The sequence below is a fragment of the Cottoperca gobio genome, chromosome 7 (assembly GCF_900634415.1).
Source record: "Cottoperca gobio chromosome 7, fCotGob3.1, whole genome shotgun sequence".
NCBI classification, from domain to species: Eukaryota; Metazoa; Chordata; class Actinopteri; order Perciformes; family Bovichtidae; genus Cottoperca; species Cottoperca gobio.
Window position 1 is genome coordinate 5,608,257 of NC_041361.1, and position 22,218 is coordinate 5,630,474.

The 22,218-nt window shown below is 40.5% G+C and overlaps 1 protein-coding gene across 1 annotated transcript; it reads right to left on the reverse strand.

Annotated features, from left to right (window-relative positions):
- Positions 1–2,186: 2,186 nt before the first annotated feature.
- On the reverse strand, positions 2,187–22,207 carry tnnc1a (troponin C type 1a (slow)). The gene is made up of 7 exons (XM_029434996.1): positions 21,787–22,207; positions 5,976–6,513; positions 4,701–4,731; positions 4,419–4,565; positions 3,660–3,774; positions 3,033–3,169; positions 2,187–2,866 (listed from the first exon to the last, which is right to left on the reverse strand). The coding sequence occupies exons 2-7, from the start codon at positions 5,997–5,999 to the stop codon at positions 2,835–2,837; spliced, it is 486 nt and encodes a 161-aa protein (XP_029290856.1). The 5' UTR covers positions 6,000–6,513; positions 21,787–22,207; the 3' UTR covers positions 2,187–2,834.
- Positions 22,208–22,218: the final 11 nt, after the last annotated feature.

Genomic DNA, 22,218 nt, shown 5'->3' on the forward strand with positions numbered 1-22,218 from the left:
TGTGTGTGTGTGTGTGTGTGCATGTGTGCATGTGTGCACTATATACAGCTCTATATCCGCCTTACTCGCTTTCAGCCAATGGAATAACCAGTTTTACCCACATACACACACACACACACACACACACACACTGGTATAATAAAACTGAATGAAGTCAGTTACATTGATAGCTTTCTATTACCTGTGCTAATCCCCTCTATCTCAGGTGTTTTCAGAGGTCAGTGTTACAAGGTATAGCACACAATTTAGGAAAGATGTCTTATGGGGGCTTATATGTCCCAGAAATCCACAGTTCCAAAGGTGCTCATAACCGCAGTGTGTGTTAATAACAGCAGGCATGAGTCATCAGGCCTGTCTTACGTAACTGCGTCAATTCTCCACCCAACTTGCAGCTACTGCGCCACACCCCAGATTCATTCACACACTGCTCTGCTGCTGCCCAGCCTCTCATTGATGGCGAGGAAAGCACTACACATACTGTTCCACGCTGCGGATTAGACATTATAAATAACTTGGGCAGCAGAGCAGTCTAATCTGTGCGAGACACGTCATCTTTTCACCTCATATTATCACTTGGTTATTAATGCTTTTTTGGTCAGTGCAGCTGGACTGGAAATAACTGTATATAGTGCAGTTGATGTAGTGTGTTATATTTGTGAGACTGCTGAGATTGTTCTGGCAGAGCAGCTGTGCTTCACTGCAGATCGGGGTTTAAAATCCCATCAGTAACACAGACCGCGAGGACTGAATGGAGCTAACAGGACCCTCAGGGACACAGAGAGAGATGGAGGGAGGTGGGGAGGCCTCTGGACGTTGTCATCAGTCAGGCCACTGACGTCACCTGCTCACACAGAACAGTCAATCCCATTTCACATAACCAAACTGCAGTCAGATCAGTTTTACCATTTAAAAACGATGGGTATATACATTTTGTAAATGTACGGAGACACCACATCATTCAGTCTGGAAATTAGAACGAGTTTCTCTTTTCAAATGCTATTATAATGTATTGATGGTCATTTACAAAGGTTTAATCATTTGGAGCATGTTTTACTTTAAATCATCAACTCCTTTCCATCCTGACAGGATCTATGTCTTCGTTTTCATAGTATTATCCATCTTTAGAAAGAGTGTAGCTGTGCCATGAAATCTCCTCATCCTCTGCTTCCAATAACTGAGTCATAAGATTGTGTTTTCCTGCTGACATCAAGTGGCCACAGTGATAACTGCATGACTCCTCTACTACTAAAACTGCAGCCACAGAAATCGGTTAAAAATATTCTATTTTAAACTTAATATGTTTTTGTATTGAATTGTCTTGATTGCAGTCCTTTTATATTAAGTATTTATTGTTGTTCTTTAATGACTGTTTGTATTGCTTCTTATATCTTCTTATTTTATATATTTCTTTATTAGAAAATTGTTTTTCTTCATGTATTTCACATGATGAATAACCAGAGCGACTATAGACACCTTAAATCTATGTAAGGGATTCCTCTGAATGTGTCACTACACTTAAAAAACACTATGTATTTACTCTGGAATTAAATGACTGTTGGTATGAAATGATCATCCACATATTTCTAAGTACGAACACGTGTCAGAATTACAGCTGTTTTAACAATAGAACTGTTATCCCTTTGTAGTTAAATAGCATTCTTAATATGGACAAAGGCATCTGATTGTCAACTGGTGTCGGTCAATCCCCTTACATGGGTACTAACATGATTAGACATAAATAGCTCCTGTCTCAATAGACTTTGTAACTAGACACTTTACACGGCAACCATGTAAATAGTTCACATGCTGCAGACAAGAGCCTCTGTAGAATACAAATTGCACAGATTAATCAAAATTTAAAGTGGACAGTACAGTGTCGCACAAAGGTTTCTTGTTTTGATAATACATCGGTGATGTTTCAGGCCTCATTTGTTGGTTTATTTCATGTGTGAAGAGCAGGGTAGGGCAGAAAGGCGAGCATGTGATCATCTTTTAAAATACAAAGACCAGCGAGCCAAAGCAGGACTGACAGCGGACTGTTGTTTGCTTCTCTCTAATAATCACCAAAGCTCAGGGCAGAATAACAAACATCAAGCCAAACACTTCTCAACTCTATTCTTAGAGTGAATATCAGGAGAATATTGAAATAAGGTTATTCAAACAAAATGAAAAATTCACAACTGTTCTGACAAATGCATCTTTTTTTAATTACATGAGCGCACATTTCAAACTAACTTTTCATGTAGAAATATGCAGGCGTTCAAAGGAGCATGAGAGGGGGATAAAAAGTCCTGAGGGTATCTTAAACATTCAGAAACGTACACAATGTTCACATTGGAACATGTTTAGTATACAAACTGGATCCATTATATTGCTATATGATCGGTCTAGTAAAACTATGTTGACTCATGGTTAGGTTCTGCTTTGTGCACACATACATTTTCTGGCCAGCTATAACAATATTAGCCTCTCAGTAAGAAGATTTGTAAACTGGCTGTGGCACTTCAGGGAATACGATTTAGTCGGAAACAAACACATATTTCGAGCAGCCAAACTTGGTACACTATGTGGCCTCTATAGAAAAGTAATTTGGATACATTTACACAAATTCTGTATACATGGGCACCAAAAGTAGTTACAAACTGTATTTACAACAATGCAAGAGATGGTAGAAAAAATACAGAAACATTCAGCTACAGTATTTGATTGAATCTTGCAAAGTCGTTCCGTTGTTTCTATCAGCGGCATCCAAATCAGCTTCCAGTTTTCCACAGATGACTGTGGAGTCAAAGGGAAATACAAAAATAACACTCTGGATCTTCTCTTGTTCAGAATTACTCCACTCCTTTCATGAACTCCAAGAACTCTGTGGAATGAAGGAAGTCAAAGTTAGCAAATCACAAAACAAGATGCTGCGATCAAGCAAATGTCTTATTTGGTATTTTGCTGGAATGACAGATTTAAGAAAAGGAGTGTGAGAGCATTTGCTCTACACATCTCTTCAATAACTTTAATACATTTCAACTACTAACCATCGTAGTCAATTTTGCCGTCGTTGTTCTTGTCCCCGTCTTTCATCAGCTCCTCGATGTCGTCCTCAGTAATTGCCTCTCCTGTGGAGTCCAACATCATCTTCAGCTCGTCCAGGTCAATGTAACCATCTGCGTTCCTGCACAATCAGAAGGAGTACAATATATTAATGCACACAGCGAAACCTAAGCTAAGCTTCACAGATGGCAGTGGAGGCGGTGGTGTGTTTGTGTGTGACATGCGACTGATCATATCTTGCATTCAAGTGTTTGGGAAGCAGCATTGTTAAAGAGAAGGAAAAAAAAAAGTTTGTTCTTTGATGCTCAGACGAGGTGTCTGGCTTACATGGAGTGGGTGTTTGAAATATTCTGTGCTGTCAAAAAGGATTATGAAGCAAACTACATGCTGTACTCTGCAGAGCTACTTGGCATTTTGTCAGTTCACATAATTGCACATGGAGAGCCTACTTTTGCTGGAAACACACTATGAAGCATTTGGTTACTAGTCTGTGTTGATTTTCCCGTGATAGCATCCTCTTGTTGTAGAGATTTTGTCAAGTTCTGCCAGTGAACTGCAAATTTAGTTCTTATAATCCAATGGGACAACACGGTTAAAACTATAAAACTCACTTGTCAAACATGCGAAACAGCTCTGCCAGTTCCTCCTCTGACTTCCCTTTGCTGTCGTCCTTCATGCACCTCACCATCATGACCAGGAACTCATCAAAGTCCACCGTGCCACTCCCTGGACACACACAATGCACTTCATGACATCCTTATAATCCACCCGGGATAGACTTTTATATCATGTAATTAACCAGAACTCCACTGTTCTCCTTAAAGGCCCAATCTATAAATATAATAAATACACAGAAAATCTAAACACAGTTCTGGAACCTGCAATCCTTCATATATTGTTCGAATGGTCGTTTGATACAAAGTCACAAGTTTGTACCTTACAAATGTTTATGATTTGTTAACAAAATACCAAAAATACCTGTAATTTATATGGGCAAAAAAAATACAGATTGAGCCTTTAAATGTCCCTTTATGTGGCTTAAGTTACACAAAAATATACATTTAAGTTTTATCATGCAAATCCAAGACACAATTCTTTATGTTTCATCATCACATCTCATGGAAAATTCAAGATGACTTGTGCACCATCCGATACGTATTTCCCTTTAATTCAGTGCGACACGTCTTGTTGTATGTCAGACCCTTCGCAATCATTTGGCATTAAGTTCAGAGGGTTTGAACTGCACACGTCTGCACCGCATGAGTGTGCCATGATGGACCTGCTAGCTGGTCCGTGGAGATGAAGAGGTCAACGACAATCAACCAATCATTTCGCGTGTTGTAATGTTGCGCAGCTGTGTTTGGATTTACCGTCTTCATCCACCTCGTCAATCATCTCCTGCAGCTCCTCTGGTGTGGGGTTCTGGCCTAGCATCCTCATCACCTTCCCCAGCTCCTTGGTGCTGATGCAGCCGTCCTCTGCATCTTGTACGAAGATGTCAAAGGCGGCCTTGAACTCTGCAACGCCACAGAAACATTTCTACATCACTAACAAATACGGTGAGGACCTGGACAGAGTGAGCCACACGAGCCACAGCTAGCTTTCAACAGTGCGAACAATGTGCAGATGATAATATAGAGTAATTTACGCACCATTTTTCTGTTCATCTGTCAGCTGCTCAACCTGCAACAAGTGAAAAGTTTAAATAGTAAATGCTTTGGTTACCTGATTGTATTTAATCTGTACATTGTCAGTTCCTGGCTGTATGTTATGTTACATCATTATGTATTTCCAATGCTCAAAAAAGCCATAAGAAGTTCTTATCTGTTCTGATAACAACAAAAGGTAACATTTTGGTCCCACACACTGGGCCATCTTTGACAAAAAACAGAACCTATGTATCATATGTGAGAGCCAGTAAGAGGAGGAGTTAAAAATAAACAGGCAGGATCAGGAACCACAGATAAAGGACACAATACACAGTGCTTTAAATTAGCATAGCTGCGGATCTGGCCCAACAATGGAAAAGTAATCCTGGAAAAGCTACCACGATTGAGAGAGGGAGACAGCTGCTTATGTAAGAGTTATTGTCTGTCGTCCACTATAAATTAAACACAAACACACGCACACACACACACACACACACACACACACTCTCTCCTCTGGTTATGATATATGAAAAGTCCATCTAAATGAACACTAATGTACATTCCAGTGTGTGTTTTTACTGTCCCAGCTGCACTGTTCATTTGGGATGTGAGTGGACGGGACAGCCGGCTGACCGTCCGGGCGGAGGTGGACAGACAGCCACACAGCTTTCGGGCTCACAGATAATGCTGGAATTCAGCCGTGGGGGGTTTATCTAAACCTGAAGCCCTTCTCTGGCACCACAGAACCACGGACGCAAAAGCATCTGAGCAACTGGCCAAAATTAGCCATGTGAAGTGGGACTGTTCCATTTGAAGTAATGAATGAAGCAGCACAAAGCAGACCAGGGACCTGTCCTGTCAGTGACCTCCAGAGTGGCTCCTATCAACTCTGATAGGGCTGAAGTAGGAGAACATCTAGAGACGTATATGGTGTCAAAGGCTCTTTTGACACCAGCTGGTGATGGAGGCGATGTGCTGCGCAAGCCGCATCAACAGGGATTTGTCAACCATTCAACTAATGTCAGATGTCAGATAAACAAACAGATGTGGGACTTTTTCATACAACAAATACACAAGTGTCAGAATATCACATATAACAATATTATACAAACTAATTATAAATGTAAAGGGATTATGCTTTGGGATCCAAAACAACACCACCCTCATACCAGATTTAGTACACAAACAGATTTTTGGGTAACATCCAACAAACTAAAATGACTTCTTCAGAGACAACCGCACACTTTCAGCGTATGTATGAGTTGTGAGAGGACGTACCGCTGCCTTGTAGATGTCGTTCATGTTGGAGGCTCGTCTGCTGCCTGTCCTGACGGCGTCCTGGCACAGAGGAAGGAGAAACTGTCCAGCTCAGGGCAGGACACTGTCCCCATCCTGGGAGGGTTTTATAGCTGGAGCCTGGCGCTGTCTGGTCCCTCCCCGGGCGGACCAACCACCCCTCTGTTTGTGCCTCGGCGTGTGTCCACGAATGTGTGTTTGTGTATGTGTGTCATTTGGGCCAATCTGTCACAATCACCGGGCTCAGATAAAAATGCGGCAGCTCTTAGGGGGCATACTTTGGAATGGAATGAATTGAGGGGGGCATGGTGAAGCCTAATCTCCAGGGAGGGGGCTATAGAGACACTCAACATTCCTCTAGACCTGGACCAGAGACGCAGAGGGCTCAGGAGGTTGTGTGTGGGAGTGTGTGTCTGTAGGGCGGGGGGGGGGGTATAGGAGGTGAGAGGGTGGAGGCCATGATGGGATAGACGCAGACTACAGCCAGCAGACCATGAAGGGAGGAGAGAGAAGGGCAGATCTGTGGAGTCAGGGCAGAGGAAGGTGTGAGGGGTGTAACTGTGGCTCAGAAGGACCTGATCACGCAGGCAGGTATGTGCATGAGTGCATGTGCAATAGAGACGACAATTTGACTCGTCATAGTAGGAAAAGCACAGGGGTAACATTAATGATGGTTCCATTCCATGTAAGGCTCCTAGTAAGCCATGCCAGTGCCCAACACGGGGGACTGTGTTACACCTGTGCTTTTATTGCTGTGACATTCTCATGTTGTTATCTGTGGAGAAAGAGACAGAGATATGAGGAATTAAAGGAATTAAATCATCTCTTTCTAGAAACAACAGTTTACAGGTTCTTTTTATATTGGGATGAAGGCAGAAACATCTCAAACCCAGGGCAGATGAAACCAAACTAACTCTTTACAAGGAACATATTATTGTCTCTACATATCAAACCACCAACTTATACCTGCACTTATTTGCATCACATGATGTTGAAATCATACACATTAGATTTAGTCTACAACTCAGGCAATTCTCACTTCTTAGCCGTCATGTGCAGCACAGATTTAGTCAGCAGAGGGTGCTGTTCACTATATATATCAACTAAATTAAATTGTTGCACAAGCCTGCCTCCGGATATCCAATTTATCAACAGTGGGGTAGGTGAGAAATCTGGGTCAAACAAACCAAACACTTGCAGACACATTCAAATTGAATTGTACACAGTGCAAGACTTTGCAGCATTTTCTTTTTTTTATGTTCTTTTGAAACAAGGCCATCTCAATCACTTGACTGTGTCACACATACATACACACACACACGCACGCACACACACACACACACGCACACGTACCATGCTGTGGCAGGCATTCTTAGTGACGAGTGATCATGCTGGTTTATAATGGGATGCTAATGGGGACTGGCACAGTTTACAAGCAACATACAGCTACTCAGAGAGGCAGAGAGAGAGCTCACACTGAACAACATACATGTCATACTCTTACACAGACACACATCTCCTGACAAATACCTCCCATCAGTGCACATCAGTCACATGCAAAGGTGGAGCCTCCGTGGAAATAGGCAGGTGGTGAGGTGAGGAGAGGATGTGAGGGTGGGGTGGGGGTGCATGAGGCAAAATTAGATTTTGTGCTGGTTTTTCGATGCGTGTCTTGTAAGTCATTTCGTCAACATTTCGCAATCAAAACACACGGCACTGCATTGCACTTTGCTGTCGTAATTCAGAGCAGAAATGAACCGTCATCAATGGCACCGGCTCCATCAGCTGAAACCCAAAGCATACTGATGAGTCCACATGGTCAGCCAGACAATTTCATTTGGAGAGCTGAGTGCAGTCTGGTGGGTGCCAAGAGTGATGAGCAGCTCTGCAGGGGGCACTAGATTCTAATGTAAAGCTTTCATGACACACACACACACACACACACACACACACACACACACACACACACACACACACACACACACACACACACACACACACACACACACACACACACACACTGTAGTACCAAAGACTGGCACACACACCAAAGAAAGCATACGGAGTGCTGTTTCATTGGAGCTCTCCACCAATTTCCTCTTACAGAGGAAGGCTGACGAAAGAGCCAGCCATCTCCTCCACACAGCGCAATCAGACAGCGCATCTCAAATCCACAATTCACCGCACACCGCTTTTTGAGGGGTTGCCATAGAAACTCTGCTGGGTAGAAGCGGGCAGAAAATGAGAGGAGATGAGCGGGGCCATTTCCCCCTCCACCTCCCTCTGCCACCACATTTTGTCCTCAGAGTGACTGTATTATTTTCTATTCTTTGCCTCTTATACGCATACATGCTCACATAAAAATCACATACACATATGGGGGGCTCACAATTAGGGTTAACAATGGCTATTTGTGCTGCAGAACTATTCATGCAAATGGTTATATTTCATGTCTCAGGCTTTATACTGGAATATACTGCTTTAATAATTGTATATTTGCATCTAACCAGGTTACGTGAAATGTTTTGAAGTTGCACAAACATGAACATTGTACTTGTGAATCCTACTAACGTCATGATATTTATCTGATTGCCTTCGTTGTATGAAAAGCATGAATTCCCGTCATCAACCAAAAATCTTTTCCTGCAGAAAACATTAGAGATTCCAAGTGTGCAGTGTGTCAGAAATGCTGGAGGCTAACATCTCACGCTGGCAGTACTGAACCAGCTGGACTACATTTGTGAAGATATACTACTATACAAATATTCGTGTGATATAATGATTGGGTTGACGTGCAGCTGAGCTTAAAGCACAGGTCCTCCGCTCTCTCCTCCTCCTCCTCCGGTCTGCGTCCTCACCTCCTTGATTGCCGAAGGGAGGAGGGGAGCCTTTCTTTCTTTCCTGCTTTCATTCTTTCTTTCTTCCTCTCTATTCTTTCCTCCATTCGATTTCTCTCTCTCTCTCTCTGCCGCCTTTCATTGATGACCAACCTGTCAGCAGCTCCTGTTGTGGCAGCCTGTGAAGGATCTGCATGTGACTGAATGATACACAGTGTTTTACACCATGAAAGCATCTCTGCCCGTCCAGTGAGCGCTTCATCAGAGAAGCTTAATCTCTGATCAGTGACAACGTCTCACCCAAATTGAGGGATTTATCTTTAGAGATGAGGGAGAGGGTAGTCTTTACTTTGCTTCACTGCGTTCAGTGGTTTCTTTCTGAAACTCTTTGCGCTGAGGCACTTGGTGTTACGCAGTGTTCCTTACATCGGAGCTCTAATGAGCCAGTGGCCACATTAGCTGCAGCGCCAATAGAGCCACGCACTTACTCTCTGCCAGGGGGCAGCGTTTTCCAGTCCACTGGGCCACCAAGTCGCCTACCACCCTTTCTACCCCCCCCCCTCCACTCCAACCTCTATAATAGTGTATGAGACACCCAGAAAAGATTTCCTCTTAGATATATGGCAGAAGAAGTTGCCTTCAAGCAAGACAGAAAATGTGTTTCTTCTAGTGGCAGGTCAAGATTCTGTCTGAGATGAAAAAGTAATCGTGGATATGTCTTGTGAAATTGGAAAAATCTTGTTCTTATATATTCTATTCTATATTCTAGACATGTCTACAGTGTTCTTTAATGTTAAATAATATCAGTTCACACACCAGAGGTCACATTATATGTGTCTCTCCAGTCACATCCTCCTGGTGTCATTGTTCTGATGAGATATAAAACTTTCATTAGTGTTCGTGGAGTTGTGTTGTTGCAGTTGTGTAACAGTTGTTTTCCATGTTACAAGCTATTTATCTCCAACAATCTAACTGGTTCTAATTGACTTAAATACAAGAAACATCACTATGTAGGACACCAGTTCTTTCTGTCTGTGATTACTTTTTTAGCAAAACACATTCTTTATTTTTTTATAGTGCATGTAACATAAAATATGAAATATTTCCATATTTGGTGTAAAAACAATGATTTCTGGTCATTTCATTTTATTGTCATCTACATCAAATGTACAAGCCCAGTTCCCCAAAGGGACGTTATCACTTCAGTAGGGTCCTTTTCTGCATATTGACTTTAAAATAAAGAAAAAATATTTATTTGATGGAAAGAAAAGAGAAATTAGAAGGATTCTTTACACACATAGCATTTGGGATGCATGTCAACAAAAAGGGTTAAAACACATACAATAACTTGCATTTTCAGCCCTTAAAATTGTAGCCTATGACATGCTGCCTGTCTTGGTGTATATTCTCCCTGCGTGCACACACACACACACACACACACACACACACACACACACACACACACACACACACACACACACACTTTGTCAGTGTCCCTGCCTTCTCCCCTTCCCTTCAAATAGCAGCTCTCTGAAATGGAATCTGCAGGCCCTCAGGGTTTCTGACAATGTTTCAGACATTCCTAAGTAAAATGAACAGCGGTATAACTTCAGCATTACTCAATTTGAAAAGTTTGCTCTATTGAGAGTGCATTGAGAGAAAGCGGGTCACATTTCCAACTGTTATCACCCAACTTTAAGATTGCCGTTTGCCTTTTTGAGTCGAAGTGCTGCATTTCTGCACCGGGATTCTGGAGAAAGGTGATGGAAAACCTTGGATTTCATTACAGTAATAAGATATAGTACATTAAATAACAACAGTAATATTGTAAATGGTCCTTTACCAGTAAATATAAAACAATTGTGAAGATATTCCCGCATCATATGCAAAAATCATCATTGAATTGTAGATCCATGTGTGTTCGATTACACAGTTCTAAGAAGTCGTTTGCTTTGTCAAAAACATAAACCTCTGCAGAAGTCTGTACAAAAATACTCTGATGTGTCCAAATGTAAAAATGCAGGTAACCTCAAAAAGTGTATTGAATGTTAACAAAGTTAATCCTGGGTTATTAGCCATGTCACTCTGACTTTGGTGCTCTGACTTTCCCTCTAGCTCCACCATGGGCTTGACATTCATTTGTTGTTTAGTGAAATGTCTGGACAACGATTGGATGGATTACTATGAAATTAGGACAGATATCCATGTTTTCCAGACGATGTATCCTATTGATGTTGAGGACCCCCTGCCTTTTCCTCTAGCGCCCAACAGAAGGTCAACGTTTTCATGTTAGCATGCTGTCTTTTGCATTTAGTTTAAAGCATTGCTGTGCCTAACAACAGTACAGCCTCACAGAGCAGCTAGCATGACTGTAGACTCTTGCTCACATAAGAGGGGCAAAGCTACTGTATTTCTGTCCTGGTATTTGCTATTGGCCAGTTCTGTGCAGTGTGTGTTGTGTGTCCAAGAGAAAATGTTTTGAAATGGCTCTGTAACTGGGATACTGTCTGAGCCCTAAACAGACTGTCAGCATTAAAGCTGCACCAGGTGAGATTCTGTCACAATACACCAATGTAACACCGTGAAATGGAAAGTGTACCATCCCAATCAAATTAATAATTCTATTTTGGTTTTGGCTATTTAGTCATGTAAGGACATTTTAGCTAGAAAGATAAATCAATATAAAGCTCCCATTTTTATTGGTCTACATAATAACAGGTGGACCAACTTGCAAAACGGCCAACTAGTTCAGGCCTGGTAGCAAGAAGACATGTCTGACTGTGAGATCTGCTACAACTGAAAATATATATTTGTGTCAATACAAATACTTAAAGTGAACAGCTAGAGAAAAAAGATCCTCTGATGGGTCTTTGGACGATTCCATCTTTGCCCTCCGTGAGATGTTGGTCCAGAAGTAGTTTTATTTGTTATACAATTCATGGAACTGTCTGGGGATGAATGCCCTCCAGAGGCTCATTCATAAGATACATTGGCCTGAAATTCATTGGTCCTGCAGACAGTCTGTGTCTTCCTTTGTATGTCTCACTCTCTCTCTCTCTCTCTCTTGCTTTTATGTGCGAACGCACTCACACAAACAGTCACAAACACACACTGACATACACACACGTCCCCTAATGCCCTCGTGTTCTTCCATATTATTCAGGGTTGCAGTACGCTCAGGCTAAAAGAGGGAAAAAAAAACACCTTTGCATCTGTCTGAGTAGCTGAAGTCCGGCCTAGGGCCTACAACGCTTCAGTGGAGTGTACTGTGATTTGACAAGGCCAGTGACAGGAGGCACTGTAAATATCTGGCTGTCATGTGACTCATTCATTGGCCTCAAGGAACCAAAGAAAGGTCAATGTTTCCTGATGCCATTGCCAACAACTAAAATAAGTGACTTCATCTCTTGCTCATGCATATGTCCCATTTTAGGAGATAGATATATTGGAAGTGTTGCATCAAACTGATCATGCACGGCAATGACCATTCACACTTCTACTGGAATACACAACAAGTATCTATGCACACACACACACACACACACACACACACACCTGCCATCCGGAGAAGTGGATATACGTATACCAATACACACACACCAACAGGAATGTGACACGCAATCACAACCTCTGGGTTTGTCTTCATGCATGTCATGTCTGACAGCGACAGCAGCGTCTTAACACGTCTCCACATATTCTCTCACAAAGCAAATTGAAATCCATGTTTTTTATCTTAATGCAGTGTAAAAAGTTAAATAGCATCATTTCACTCCGTCATTAGTTTCATATAAGAAAGTGAAGGCCTGTGAATGCTTCTGTCCTAACATCGGCTTTGGGGTCTTGTGTGTATCCTGCATACTTTGATTTTTCCACCTGTTATTCTAATGCATTTACTTTTGTGCAAAGGCACCAAAAACCCTGAAACTGTGTAATGCCCCCAGTGGAAAAGCACTGAATGAAATATCTGCTCTTGTACTAAAACACTCAATTGGGCAACTTTGAATCCATGTTCCAGTCTGCCACAGTGGTAAATCTGATGGTCTCTAAATAAAATGCAGTTTATGTTGTACAGTTTACTGTGCCATGGACATGGGGTATCATGGAGGGAATAAGTGAGATAGAACTAACAGCCAGAGCAGCACAGGTAAGTCATGGGTCTCCCCAGGTGGAGGCTGAGAAATATAACAAGGTTAGGATTTGTATTCAAAACTTAGAGCACTTTATAATGTCGAATTGAGACACAAGCAGTACTAACTATATGCTATATAATCCTAACTCTGTGTAGTTTATTAGTTCAGAAACTACACTGTCAGATGTCTCCCATAAGCCGCTGATTGTTGTGTTGTGTCTTTAACATGACTTGTAATGTGACAATAAGAGCTTTTGTTAAAATGTTTTCTTTTTTTGTCCATTATTTGAAAGGCACATATCCAAACATGTGAAGTTTTAATAATCTTACATTAAGATATAGTCAAATCCATTTATTCCACTCAGTATGTGTTTTGTTCAGATTTAACCAATTGTACCCCATTTTAAAAGGAAATATGCCCGTTTATTTAAAGATTGCCTGCGTAATGAGTCAACCTGGTTCTCCATTTTACTTATAATGTAAATCTCGCAGCCTCATGGTCATGGATGGATTACTGAACTGCCCTCCCCAGTCATGGGCTCAGGGCCCGGAGGGTTAGGCGGCCCCTGAGGCAGAGCCTCTTATTTGAAGTGACTGGATGCTGGAAAGTCAAATAACTCAGTGAAAAGTAGGGATGTAGGATTACCTCACTGTACACTCCTGGACCGAATAGACTATCAAATTGGCCTGACACTCGCTTGGTCAAAGTCTTACCAATTTGAAAGAGCACAGTGTGTTTAGTAACATTATATCTTCATTTGCTGATCCGTTCTTGGCCCTCTGCTTTTCTCTCTTTATATTTCACCTCTTGGCCGAATTATATGCTGAATATACTGAGCTGCATGTGCCTGTAAAGGTGGGTGATAATTCCTACATTATTAAATGAGTGGCCTGCTGTGTACTGTGTGTGTGTGTGAGTGTGAGTGTGTGCGTGCGTGTGTGCGCTGTGTGTGTGTGTGTGATATTGCATCACAGGTTTCTTTTGAGTGTTTCCTGTATTTTGTGTAATATCTGTGGAAATGATTTAGACATCATCTCTGCATATCCACAACATGTGATCAGAATACTGAAATTCAGAACTCAGTATTCAGGAACATCAATTCAGTAATGGCTGTTCCAGTCAGTCAGTCCACCACTTTGGGCCAGACTGAAATATTGAATGGATTGTCATGAAATTGTATCGACTTTGGTAAATCTTTGACTTTTCAGCTACAGTTCCACCTGCAGGTCAACGTTTTCGCTTGTCCTGTGAAATATCTCAACATCAACCAAAAGGATTGCTGTGAAATGTTGTACATACACATGATGAGTCCCAATAACTTTGATGATCCCTAGATGTTTCCTCTAGTGCCACAATGAGGTTGACTTTTGTGGTTTTGGGTGAAATATCTCAACTGTTGGATGATCACCAGGTCAAAATGTTTGTGATCATATATCATCTACAGGGATATCCCAAGTAGTTAACATGGTATGGCTTTACACAACGCAGAATTGGTTTTAATAAATGTGAAAAGAATTTCATCCGTACCAACATCTTTCAAAGCTGAATAAATCAAATAAAAAAACATTTCTTTCTTGCAGCTACAAAAAAAGATGAATTTGCCCAAAATGTTTTTGTTGGCCGAACACGTCAGTCCAGATGTTTCCCGACGGAGACAGAATCAGTCTCGACAACAAATGAGTTTGGTCCAAACACACCCTCGTAAATGTTACAATAGTGTTGGTTGTTGCACTACTAGATGTGAATTTGTAAGAACAAATGACTGATGAATAATTTCATAGTTCACTATTTGTTGTTGTGTTACACAAATGACATTCATTCTGGGAAAGTCATAAACACACAAACATTTTATTTTATTTTTATGATAAGAAACATACTTTCTTTTGAAAAAAAGCAATGGGCTTATTGTCAAATGATGTGGATCAGTCCAAGATACGAGTCATACATACAAGACTCTTGATAATGTTTGGTAACAACGTAATAATGACAAGTACAAACTTCTGATTTACATCAGATCTTATAGTTTGCTCTGAAATTAGATTATTATCATAAATATAGGGTTGAAACTAGCTAGAACCGGTTTGTCGTCTCAAGTCAGTTATCTAGCAAAATAAAAGTTGGTGTGATTAGGTTTATTCCCTTGTTTATTTCCTGTTTTTTTCCCTGGTTTATTTCCTGGTTTATTTCCTAGTTTGTTTCCTGGTTTGTTTCCTGGTTTGTTTCCTGGTTTGTTTCCTGGTTTGTTTCCTGGTTTGTTTCCTGGTTTGTTTCCTGGTTTGTTTCCTGGTTTGTTTCCTGGTTTGTTTCCTGGTTTGTTTCCTGGTTTGTTTCCTGGTTTGTTCCCTGGTTTGTTCCCTGGTTTATTCCCTGGTTTATTCCCTGGTTTATTCCCTGGTTTATTCCCTGGTTTATTCCCTGGTTTGTTTCCTGGTTAGTTTCCTGGTTTGTTTCCTGGTTTCTGCTCTCTGGTCTCAGGCTACTAGGGTTAGCGATGACCAGGCTGATGGTGCTAGTGATAACCATTTTTTTCCTCTTGTAATAGCAATTAGCAAAGCTCTACTCCGAGATGTTGAGGGGGTTGAAGAAGTGGTTTGGGATGGATTAAAGCTGACGGCAATGCAAATGCAAATTTGCTTCTCCAAGCTTCATGTTAAAGCTCTGAATTGGGAGCTTAGCCGGGGAATTTTGTCCACATGCTCCAACCCATTCTTGTCAGTGCTGGAAGGATTGCGTGGTCTCACTGATGGGTTGGACGACCAGCTCCCTCAGCTTTGAAGCTGATAAACCTTTTAAAACCATGACAAATATTCTCCTGCAATTTTGCCAGAGGAAAGGCAAAGAAATGAAATAGGTAGCAGGCGCAGGGATATTAAAACTCCCCAACATACAGCTAACTTTGTCTTCTAAAAGGCTGAAGTGCTTACTCTTGCACAGCTTTGAAGCTTATGCTACAGTGATTGTCTTTTCTGGAGCAGTCTTCCAGATTTTAAAGCATATTAACCTTAAGGTCCTGCATCAATATGGCAGCCACTAATAGCTAATAATGTCACAGCATGGAGACACGAGGCGTGTTGTGGAACATGATCAGGGAGCATTTAACTGCACAACTGTCAGTGGCGTGCAGACATGGCTGCATGGCACAAGTTAGGCTGCAAGGGTGAGACATCCAGTCAGTTTCCATAGTGATGTGGTTGAACGGAGAGGATTAGCAGGGGCAGTGTGGTGAGAAAGGATTGCAGGCTTCCGTCAAAGCTTGCATTTAAAGAGCTCCATGTCTCCGCTCCCTCCTATTTGGTGATTCTGATGATGGACCCTTCGTTTCCCTTCACGCCCCACACGTTCCCTGACGCAGGCGTGTTTTATGTGCACTGAAATGGCCGTCTCCTTTTTTTCTGTAGCGGTTTCTCAGGTGTGCAATATTTAATGAACCCTGCTTCCAAATGTAAAACCTTCAGATGCAACTTGTTGGTTATGTATTACAGCCAAGACAGATATTGTGAATATTATGCCATGAAAATGTTACAGTGTTGCATGATACACAACTTTTCTGCAGTCCACCGTCACAACATGCTGAAGGTTACACTGTATGGATTCATTTGCCTTTAAATCTAAGTCAAACATTTAACATTGCCAGTCAGACAGCACTTTGAACAACGTAATCCTTATCACTATTTAACCATTATGCCAGTGTAATCAGTAATGTTATAATAAATCAATTTCCGGCTAAGTGATCCGCTATCTGATTATTGTGTTTGTCATTTATTAGTTATTAAATTCCTTTAAATCCTATTATTTTTTATTTTCTATCTATTAACTGTAACTCTGGTTATAATGGAGGACTTTGGCGGTCTTACCAGGGAAATAATCATGTGAGCTGAAATTAAGCTCTTAATTACAGAAAGCAGTTTAACAAGGATAGACCAGAGACGAATAAATATCTAACAAGTATAAGTCTTGTTATTATCTGATACTGTACCTCTGATACGTTGAGATTTACTTTGCAAAAGCATTTTATTAACGTACATTGAGGTTCAAGATTCAAAGATTATTCGGTGTCAAATATCAAATACAAACTCTTGATTGAAGTGTGCAAATCGTAATCAACATTTCTACACTATTGTACTCATGGTCATCAGACTGACGCTCAACAACATATACTGCCACTTATTTCCAGAGTTATGAATTTTCTCTTTTTAAAATGGCAGATTTATGATATAAAAAGCAGTTTGCTGTACGCAGCATATGTATCTCTAACACATTCTGTGGTGCAATTTCTATGTATTGATGTCATGCCATCATTCTATAGCTTTTGTGCAGCACTTGCTCTACTCCAAGGTCTCTGTACATAGTGCACATATTTCAAATATATATACACACACACATTTCTTTCTTTGATATAAGGCTCAATTTGACATTCGCTTATGTTTGCACACATACAACAATATAAATCTAGACTCTTAGTGTGTGACAATGTCTCAGCACACATTTCTTCTGAACAGATTATGTTACAGAAAGTAATTGCATTACATTTCTTTCTCATTTTGAGAATCAATCATAACAGATTATCCCTGTAAATGAGTTTGTCAGTGATGGAACCACTATGTCCAATTTGCCAAATAACCTTTTTTTTTAATATATATATATATAGATTATATTGTTTATAACAATTCAAGCTGTTACTGCTACAATACAACCAGATGCATGGTTCGACGATAATTCATTCCTAAAGGCTCTTTTAATCTTTGACATGCATTTGTACGCAGCGTATATTTCTGCGTATAGCCTAGATGTGCTTTCTAACCCTCAGAAGCCTAATCTGCACCATTAATGGACTTTTTGTAGAAGTTAATTAACCATTTTCAATGATAGCAGCACAGCAATCCCAGTAGAGAGCCACATAAAGGAGGGAGAGACGGAGACCGATTATGCTGTTGCCTAGCAACAGATGTACAAAATTTGAAGCGATTTAGTGCCCCCATACTGGTTATCATGGAGGTCATATGTTTACTAAATCCACACCGTGTGTTGGCTGTCACACAGGGCTGTCAACAGATCAGCACAGTACCTGTCCACGTCCTGCTCGCTGCGTGTTGACGTGTCGGTGCCTCAACAATCGTGGCTGTCTAATTCCATGGATTTGTGGAAACAGCATTTTCTTTTGAATGAAAGGCAAAATGCAACATCAGAATCCCAACAGAGGGGGGAAAAAAAGAGTTTCTTTTGCAGCTGTGGGATTTAACTTCTTTGCATAGTTGATCCCTTCAGGAAGGTAAAATCAGAGAAGGGAAAGAAAGGAGGAAAACACACCACAGATGGAAACAGAGCGTGCTCCACAAATTTGGTAGATGATTCACTCACTATTCCTGAAATATCATTGGCCAGCCCACCTCACTGATTCCCGCATCCCACAATACTTCACTACGCATGTAAATAATATCTGGCAAGAGCTGTTTGTTATAAAAAAAAAAACTGTCCTCTCAGCTTGTTGTGCTTGTTTGTAAATTGCGTGTTTGTGTACGTGTGTGTGTGTGTGAGTGTGTGAGAGAGAGAGTGAAAGAGAAAAGGAGGCATACAAAGAGACAGAGAGAGACGTAGGGAGGGAGAAAGAGAGAGGCGAGACAGAGCTGCTGAGGCACTCACTTCACAGCAATTTAGGTCATCCTAAACAAATGCTATAGCCTACTAGAGAAGCACTGACAAATACGAGCATCCAGCCTTGACGTGATTTCAGTATCTTTGGAGGCTACACACTTTGGAGATCTCAATGCGGTGACTTGGAAAAAGACAACGCTGTGCACACGCAGTGACGGTCTCAGGTGTCTCTGTGCAGCATGAGCAAGTGTGAGGTAAATTTCATCAACCATCCCTGAGTGGACAGACCAAATCAAATGTAAGCTTCCTATAGAAGTATCGAGTGAGCAGTTATTCAGTTATGCATTACTTCCCCCGGTGAAATATATGTGTGCCAATCCCTCTAACATTAAGACACATGTGGTACACCACAGCCGTATTATACTCCACACTCTCTCAGAGCTTACAAGTCAAGAAGAATGTACAGCGGCAATCACGGTTAGAGGCTGATGAAAATAAGGAAACGGAAACGAAGCAGCACATCCAGGCTTCTGACAGTATAACTCTTTGTGGGATTACCTAACAAGACATATTTATATTTTAAATACCCTGCTGAAGATTTCCTTGCTGTCAAAACAAGGGTTTTGTAAATATTTAGTGTGTGATCCTGAAGCAATGTTGTTTTTCTTCGATCATATTTGTATCTATATCATTCAAGTGATCTCATCTGTGAATATTAGCTATTGTATGTACAAATGTTGACATTGTGTTAAGATGCGCTGTGAATAAAATCATGGTTCTCACTGTAGATTGCCAGCAGTCACCAGATTGACATGCATGTTTACAATAAAAAATAAAATGGCATTTGTACACAATTTCAGCAGAAGGAGAAAAACAAGTCTGCGACAATATGAATAAAATATGTGACTTGCTTATGATTAGCATACTAATGACTAATCATCATGCTAATCAGTTCATTTTGTGGCCTCAAATTTGCAGCCTGGTGTTGAGGAATATGAGTGCATGAAAAGTGAGAAATGCTCAAAGAATTGCACGAAGATTTTCCAAGCAGTTAAAGCAATAATTTCAAGGTAGGTTATTTTAAAAAGTGTAAACATCAGGGGAGAAAATGGAGGCAGATTCATACAGTGGCCTGTCACAGTGAGCCACATGCAGAGGAGTTTAAACGCAACATAGAAATGTGTTATATTCTTTGGAAATGTTACTTATTTCAAAACATTTAAGTATTGCATTTATATAATATGTTACCTTTAATTTAATATTTTCTGTTTTTATTTTGATGAGTTTTATTAAGAAAACCAATTAATTAGCCATTAAATTCCAGTTATTTTACATGCATTTCAATTGCTAAACCTACTTTGGCCAATAATACATTATTTGAAGAAATATTTGGTGTACTATATACACAACACATATATATATATATATATATATATATATATAGATAAATATAGAGAGAGATAGAGAGATAGAGAGATAGAGAGATATAGATAGAGATATATAGAGATAGGAGATAGAGAGAGATATATAATAGAGAGATAGAGAACATACATACATAGAAGATAGATATAGATATACATACAGACAGACAGGTATAGAGGAGATAGATATGAATACATATAGATATGGATAGAAGATAGACAGACATATACACATAGATATATATAATGTAGACATACATAAGATAAATACAGACAAGATAGAGAGAATAGAGAGAATAGAGAGACATACATAAATATAGATAATATAATATATACAGAGAGTAAGAACAGACACATAGATAATATATGATAAAGACATACAGAGAGAGAGAGAGAGAGACAGACAGACAGAGAGAGAGAGAGAGACACAGAGAGATAGACAGACAGACAGACAGACAGCGAGAGACAGACAGACAGACAGACAGAAAGACAGAGAGACAGACAGAAGAGAGAGAGAGAATGAGAGAGAGAGAGAGAGAATGAGAGAGAGAGAGAGAGAGAGGGAGAGAGAGAGGAGAGGAAGAGAGAGAGGAGAGGAAGAGAGAGAGGAGAGGAAGAGAGAGAGACGAAGAGAGAGAGAGAGAGAGAGAGAGAGAGAGAGAGAGAGAGAGAGAGAGAAGGACTATAGGAGAGAGAGAGAGAGAGAGAGAGAGATAGACAGAGACAGAGACAAGATAGATAGAGATAGAGAGAGAGATAAGAGAGATAGAGATAGATAATATAATATATATATATATATATATATATATATATATATATATATAGATATATATATATATATATATATATATATATATATATATATACATATACATATACATATACTATATATATATATATATATATATATATATATATATATATATATATATAAAAATCACATTGTGACCCTAGAAAACTAAATAAAATGACAAGAAACCAAAAGAGAATCTTCAATGTTAAGTGCAGCACCTTGGCTGCATCCTTCTGCACAATCGCCCCAACATTAAGATGCTTTTACAGCCAATGGGCCAGTAAAGAGGGGCAACCCAAGACTCAATCTCAGCCACGTACTTTAAAAGCCATTACATGGAAGGACAAGAGATCCCAGCCTAATGGAGCCCATAGAACACCCAAATACAAGCTTTCGACTGAAATTAAGAGACTGGGGGCTGTGAAAAGGGCAGTGAGCTGCATCAAACCAAAGCTGCAGGGTTAGCAGGTCAGCTGGCTGAGCGTACATGTCACCAGCCTATTGGACATGCCTGTGTGCTCCATCAGCAGGTGTATAAATATGTGTCATGTTTCACACCCCATGTCCGCAGGGACGGCAACCCAGATGGGATTTTAAATGCTGTATTTCATGTGGTATCATTTAGTAGGTTAGTTCACCCCTCATTGGTTTGCCATCTGGTGCCCTCTCAGCCTGTGGTGGGAACATTCACACTGCAGTCTAAACGCTCCTGATCTCCCTGCCAGAGCATTTCCAGAAGTTTCAAAATAAAAGTGAATCAACATATTTTGATTTTTAAGCAGGAAACTAAAGTGATAAACAGCCAGGATATGTGGAGTTTGAAAACAAAACTACAAGTCTGAAGACAAACTAACCATGCCTTAGAGAAGTTAGTAAAAAAGAAAAAGCTCAGAGAAGCAGAAGCCAACGTGACATCACAGTTCACGCAAGAAAAACAGCTGAGCTGAAGAAAAACTTGTGCTAAAATACTCAAGTAAATCAAACAAGTGGGCCTATTTATACATGCTGTGTATCACTTACCGTTGCACTTAAAACGGACAAACTGCTCCTTAAAGAACCGTCTTGTTTTTCTTGTAAATCACTTTCCGGACGCTTTCTGTAGAAAACAAGAAGGAGATAAAAATCCGCAGCTGGATCCACTCTTCGCTGATTTGCTGCCCGTGTGAACATTGTTTCCCAGCCCCGCGTTTCCCCCTGAATCTTTAAACATTGCTTTCCTTAACTTTCGTTTATTTTTCTTTCTTTCTTTTTTATTTTATCCACGAGTTTATTCTTCTTATATCATCCTCTGATTTGTGGAAGACGTCGGGCTTTGGACGATTACAAGCTGAGTTAGAGAACCAGCCAATGTCCCCTCCCTTTATTGACGGGTTCCCTTTATCACAATTTGCCAGATCTGCAGACAGCCGCTGAGTGGCCTCACCTTCCAAATATACGCGTTTGGACCTGATA

Coding starts and splice junctions, on each gene's coding strand:
- tnnc1a (XM_029434996.1), bottom strand. CDS start 5,999: ATGAACGACATCTACAAGGCAGCG. Junction 3,775..4,418: donor TGACGAGGTGGATGAAGACG/GTAAATCCAAAC, acceptor GTGTGTGTCCAG/GGAGTGGCACGGTGGACTTT. Junction 3,170..3,659: donor CTGTTTCGCATGTTTGACAA/GTGAGTTTTATA, acceptor CTGATTGTGCAG/GAACGCAGATGGTTACATTG.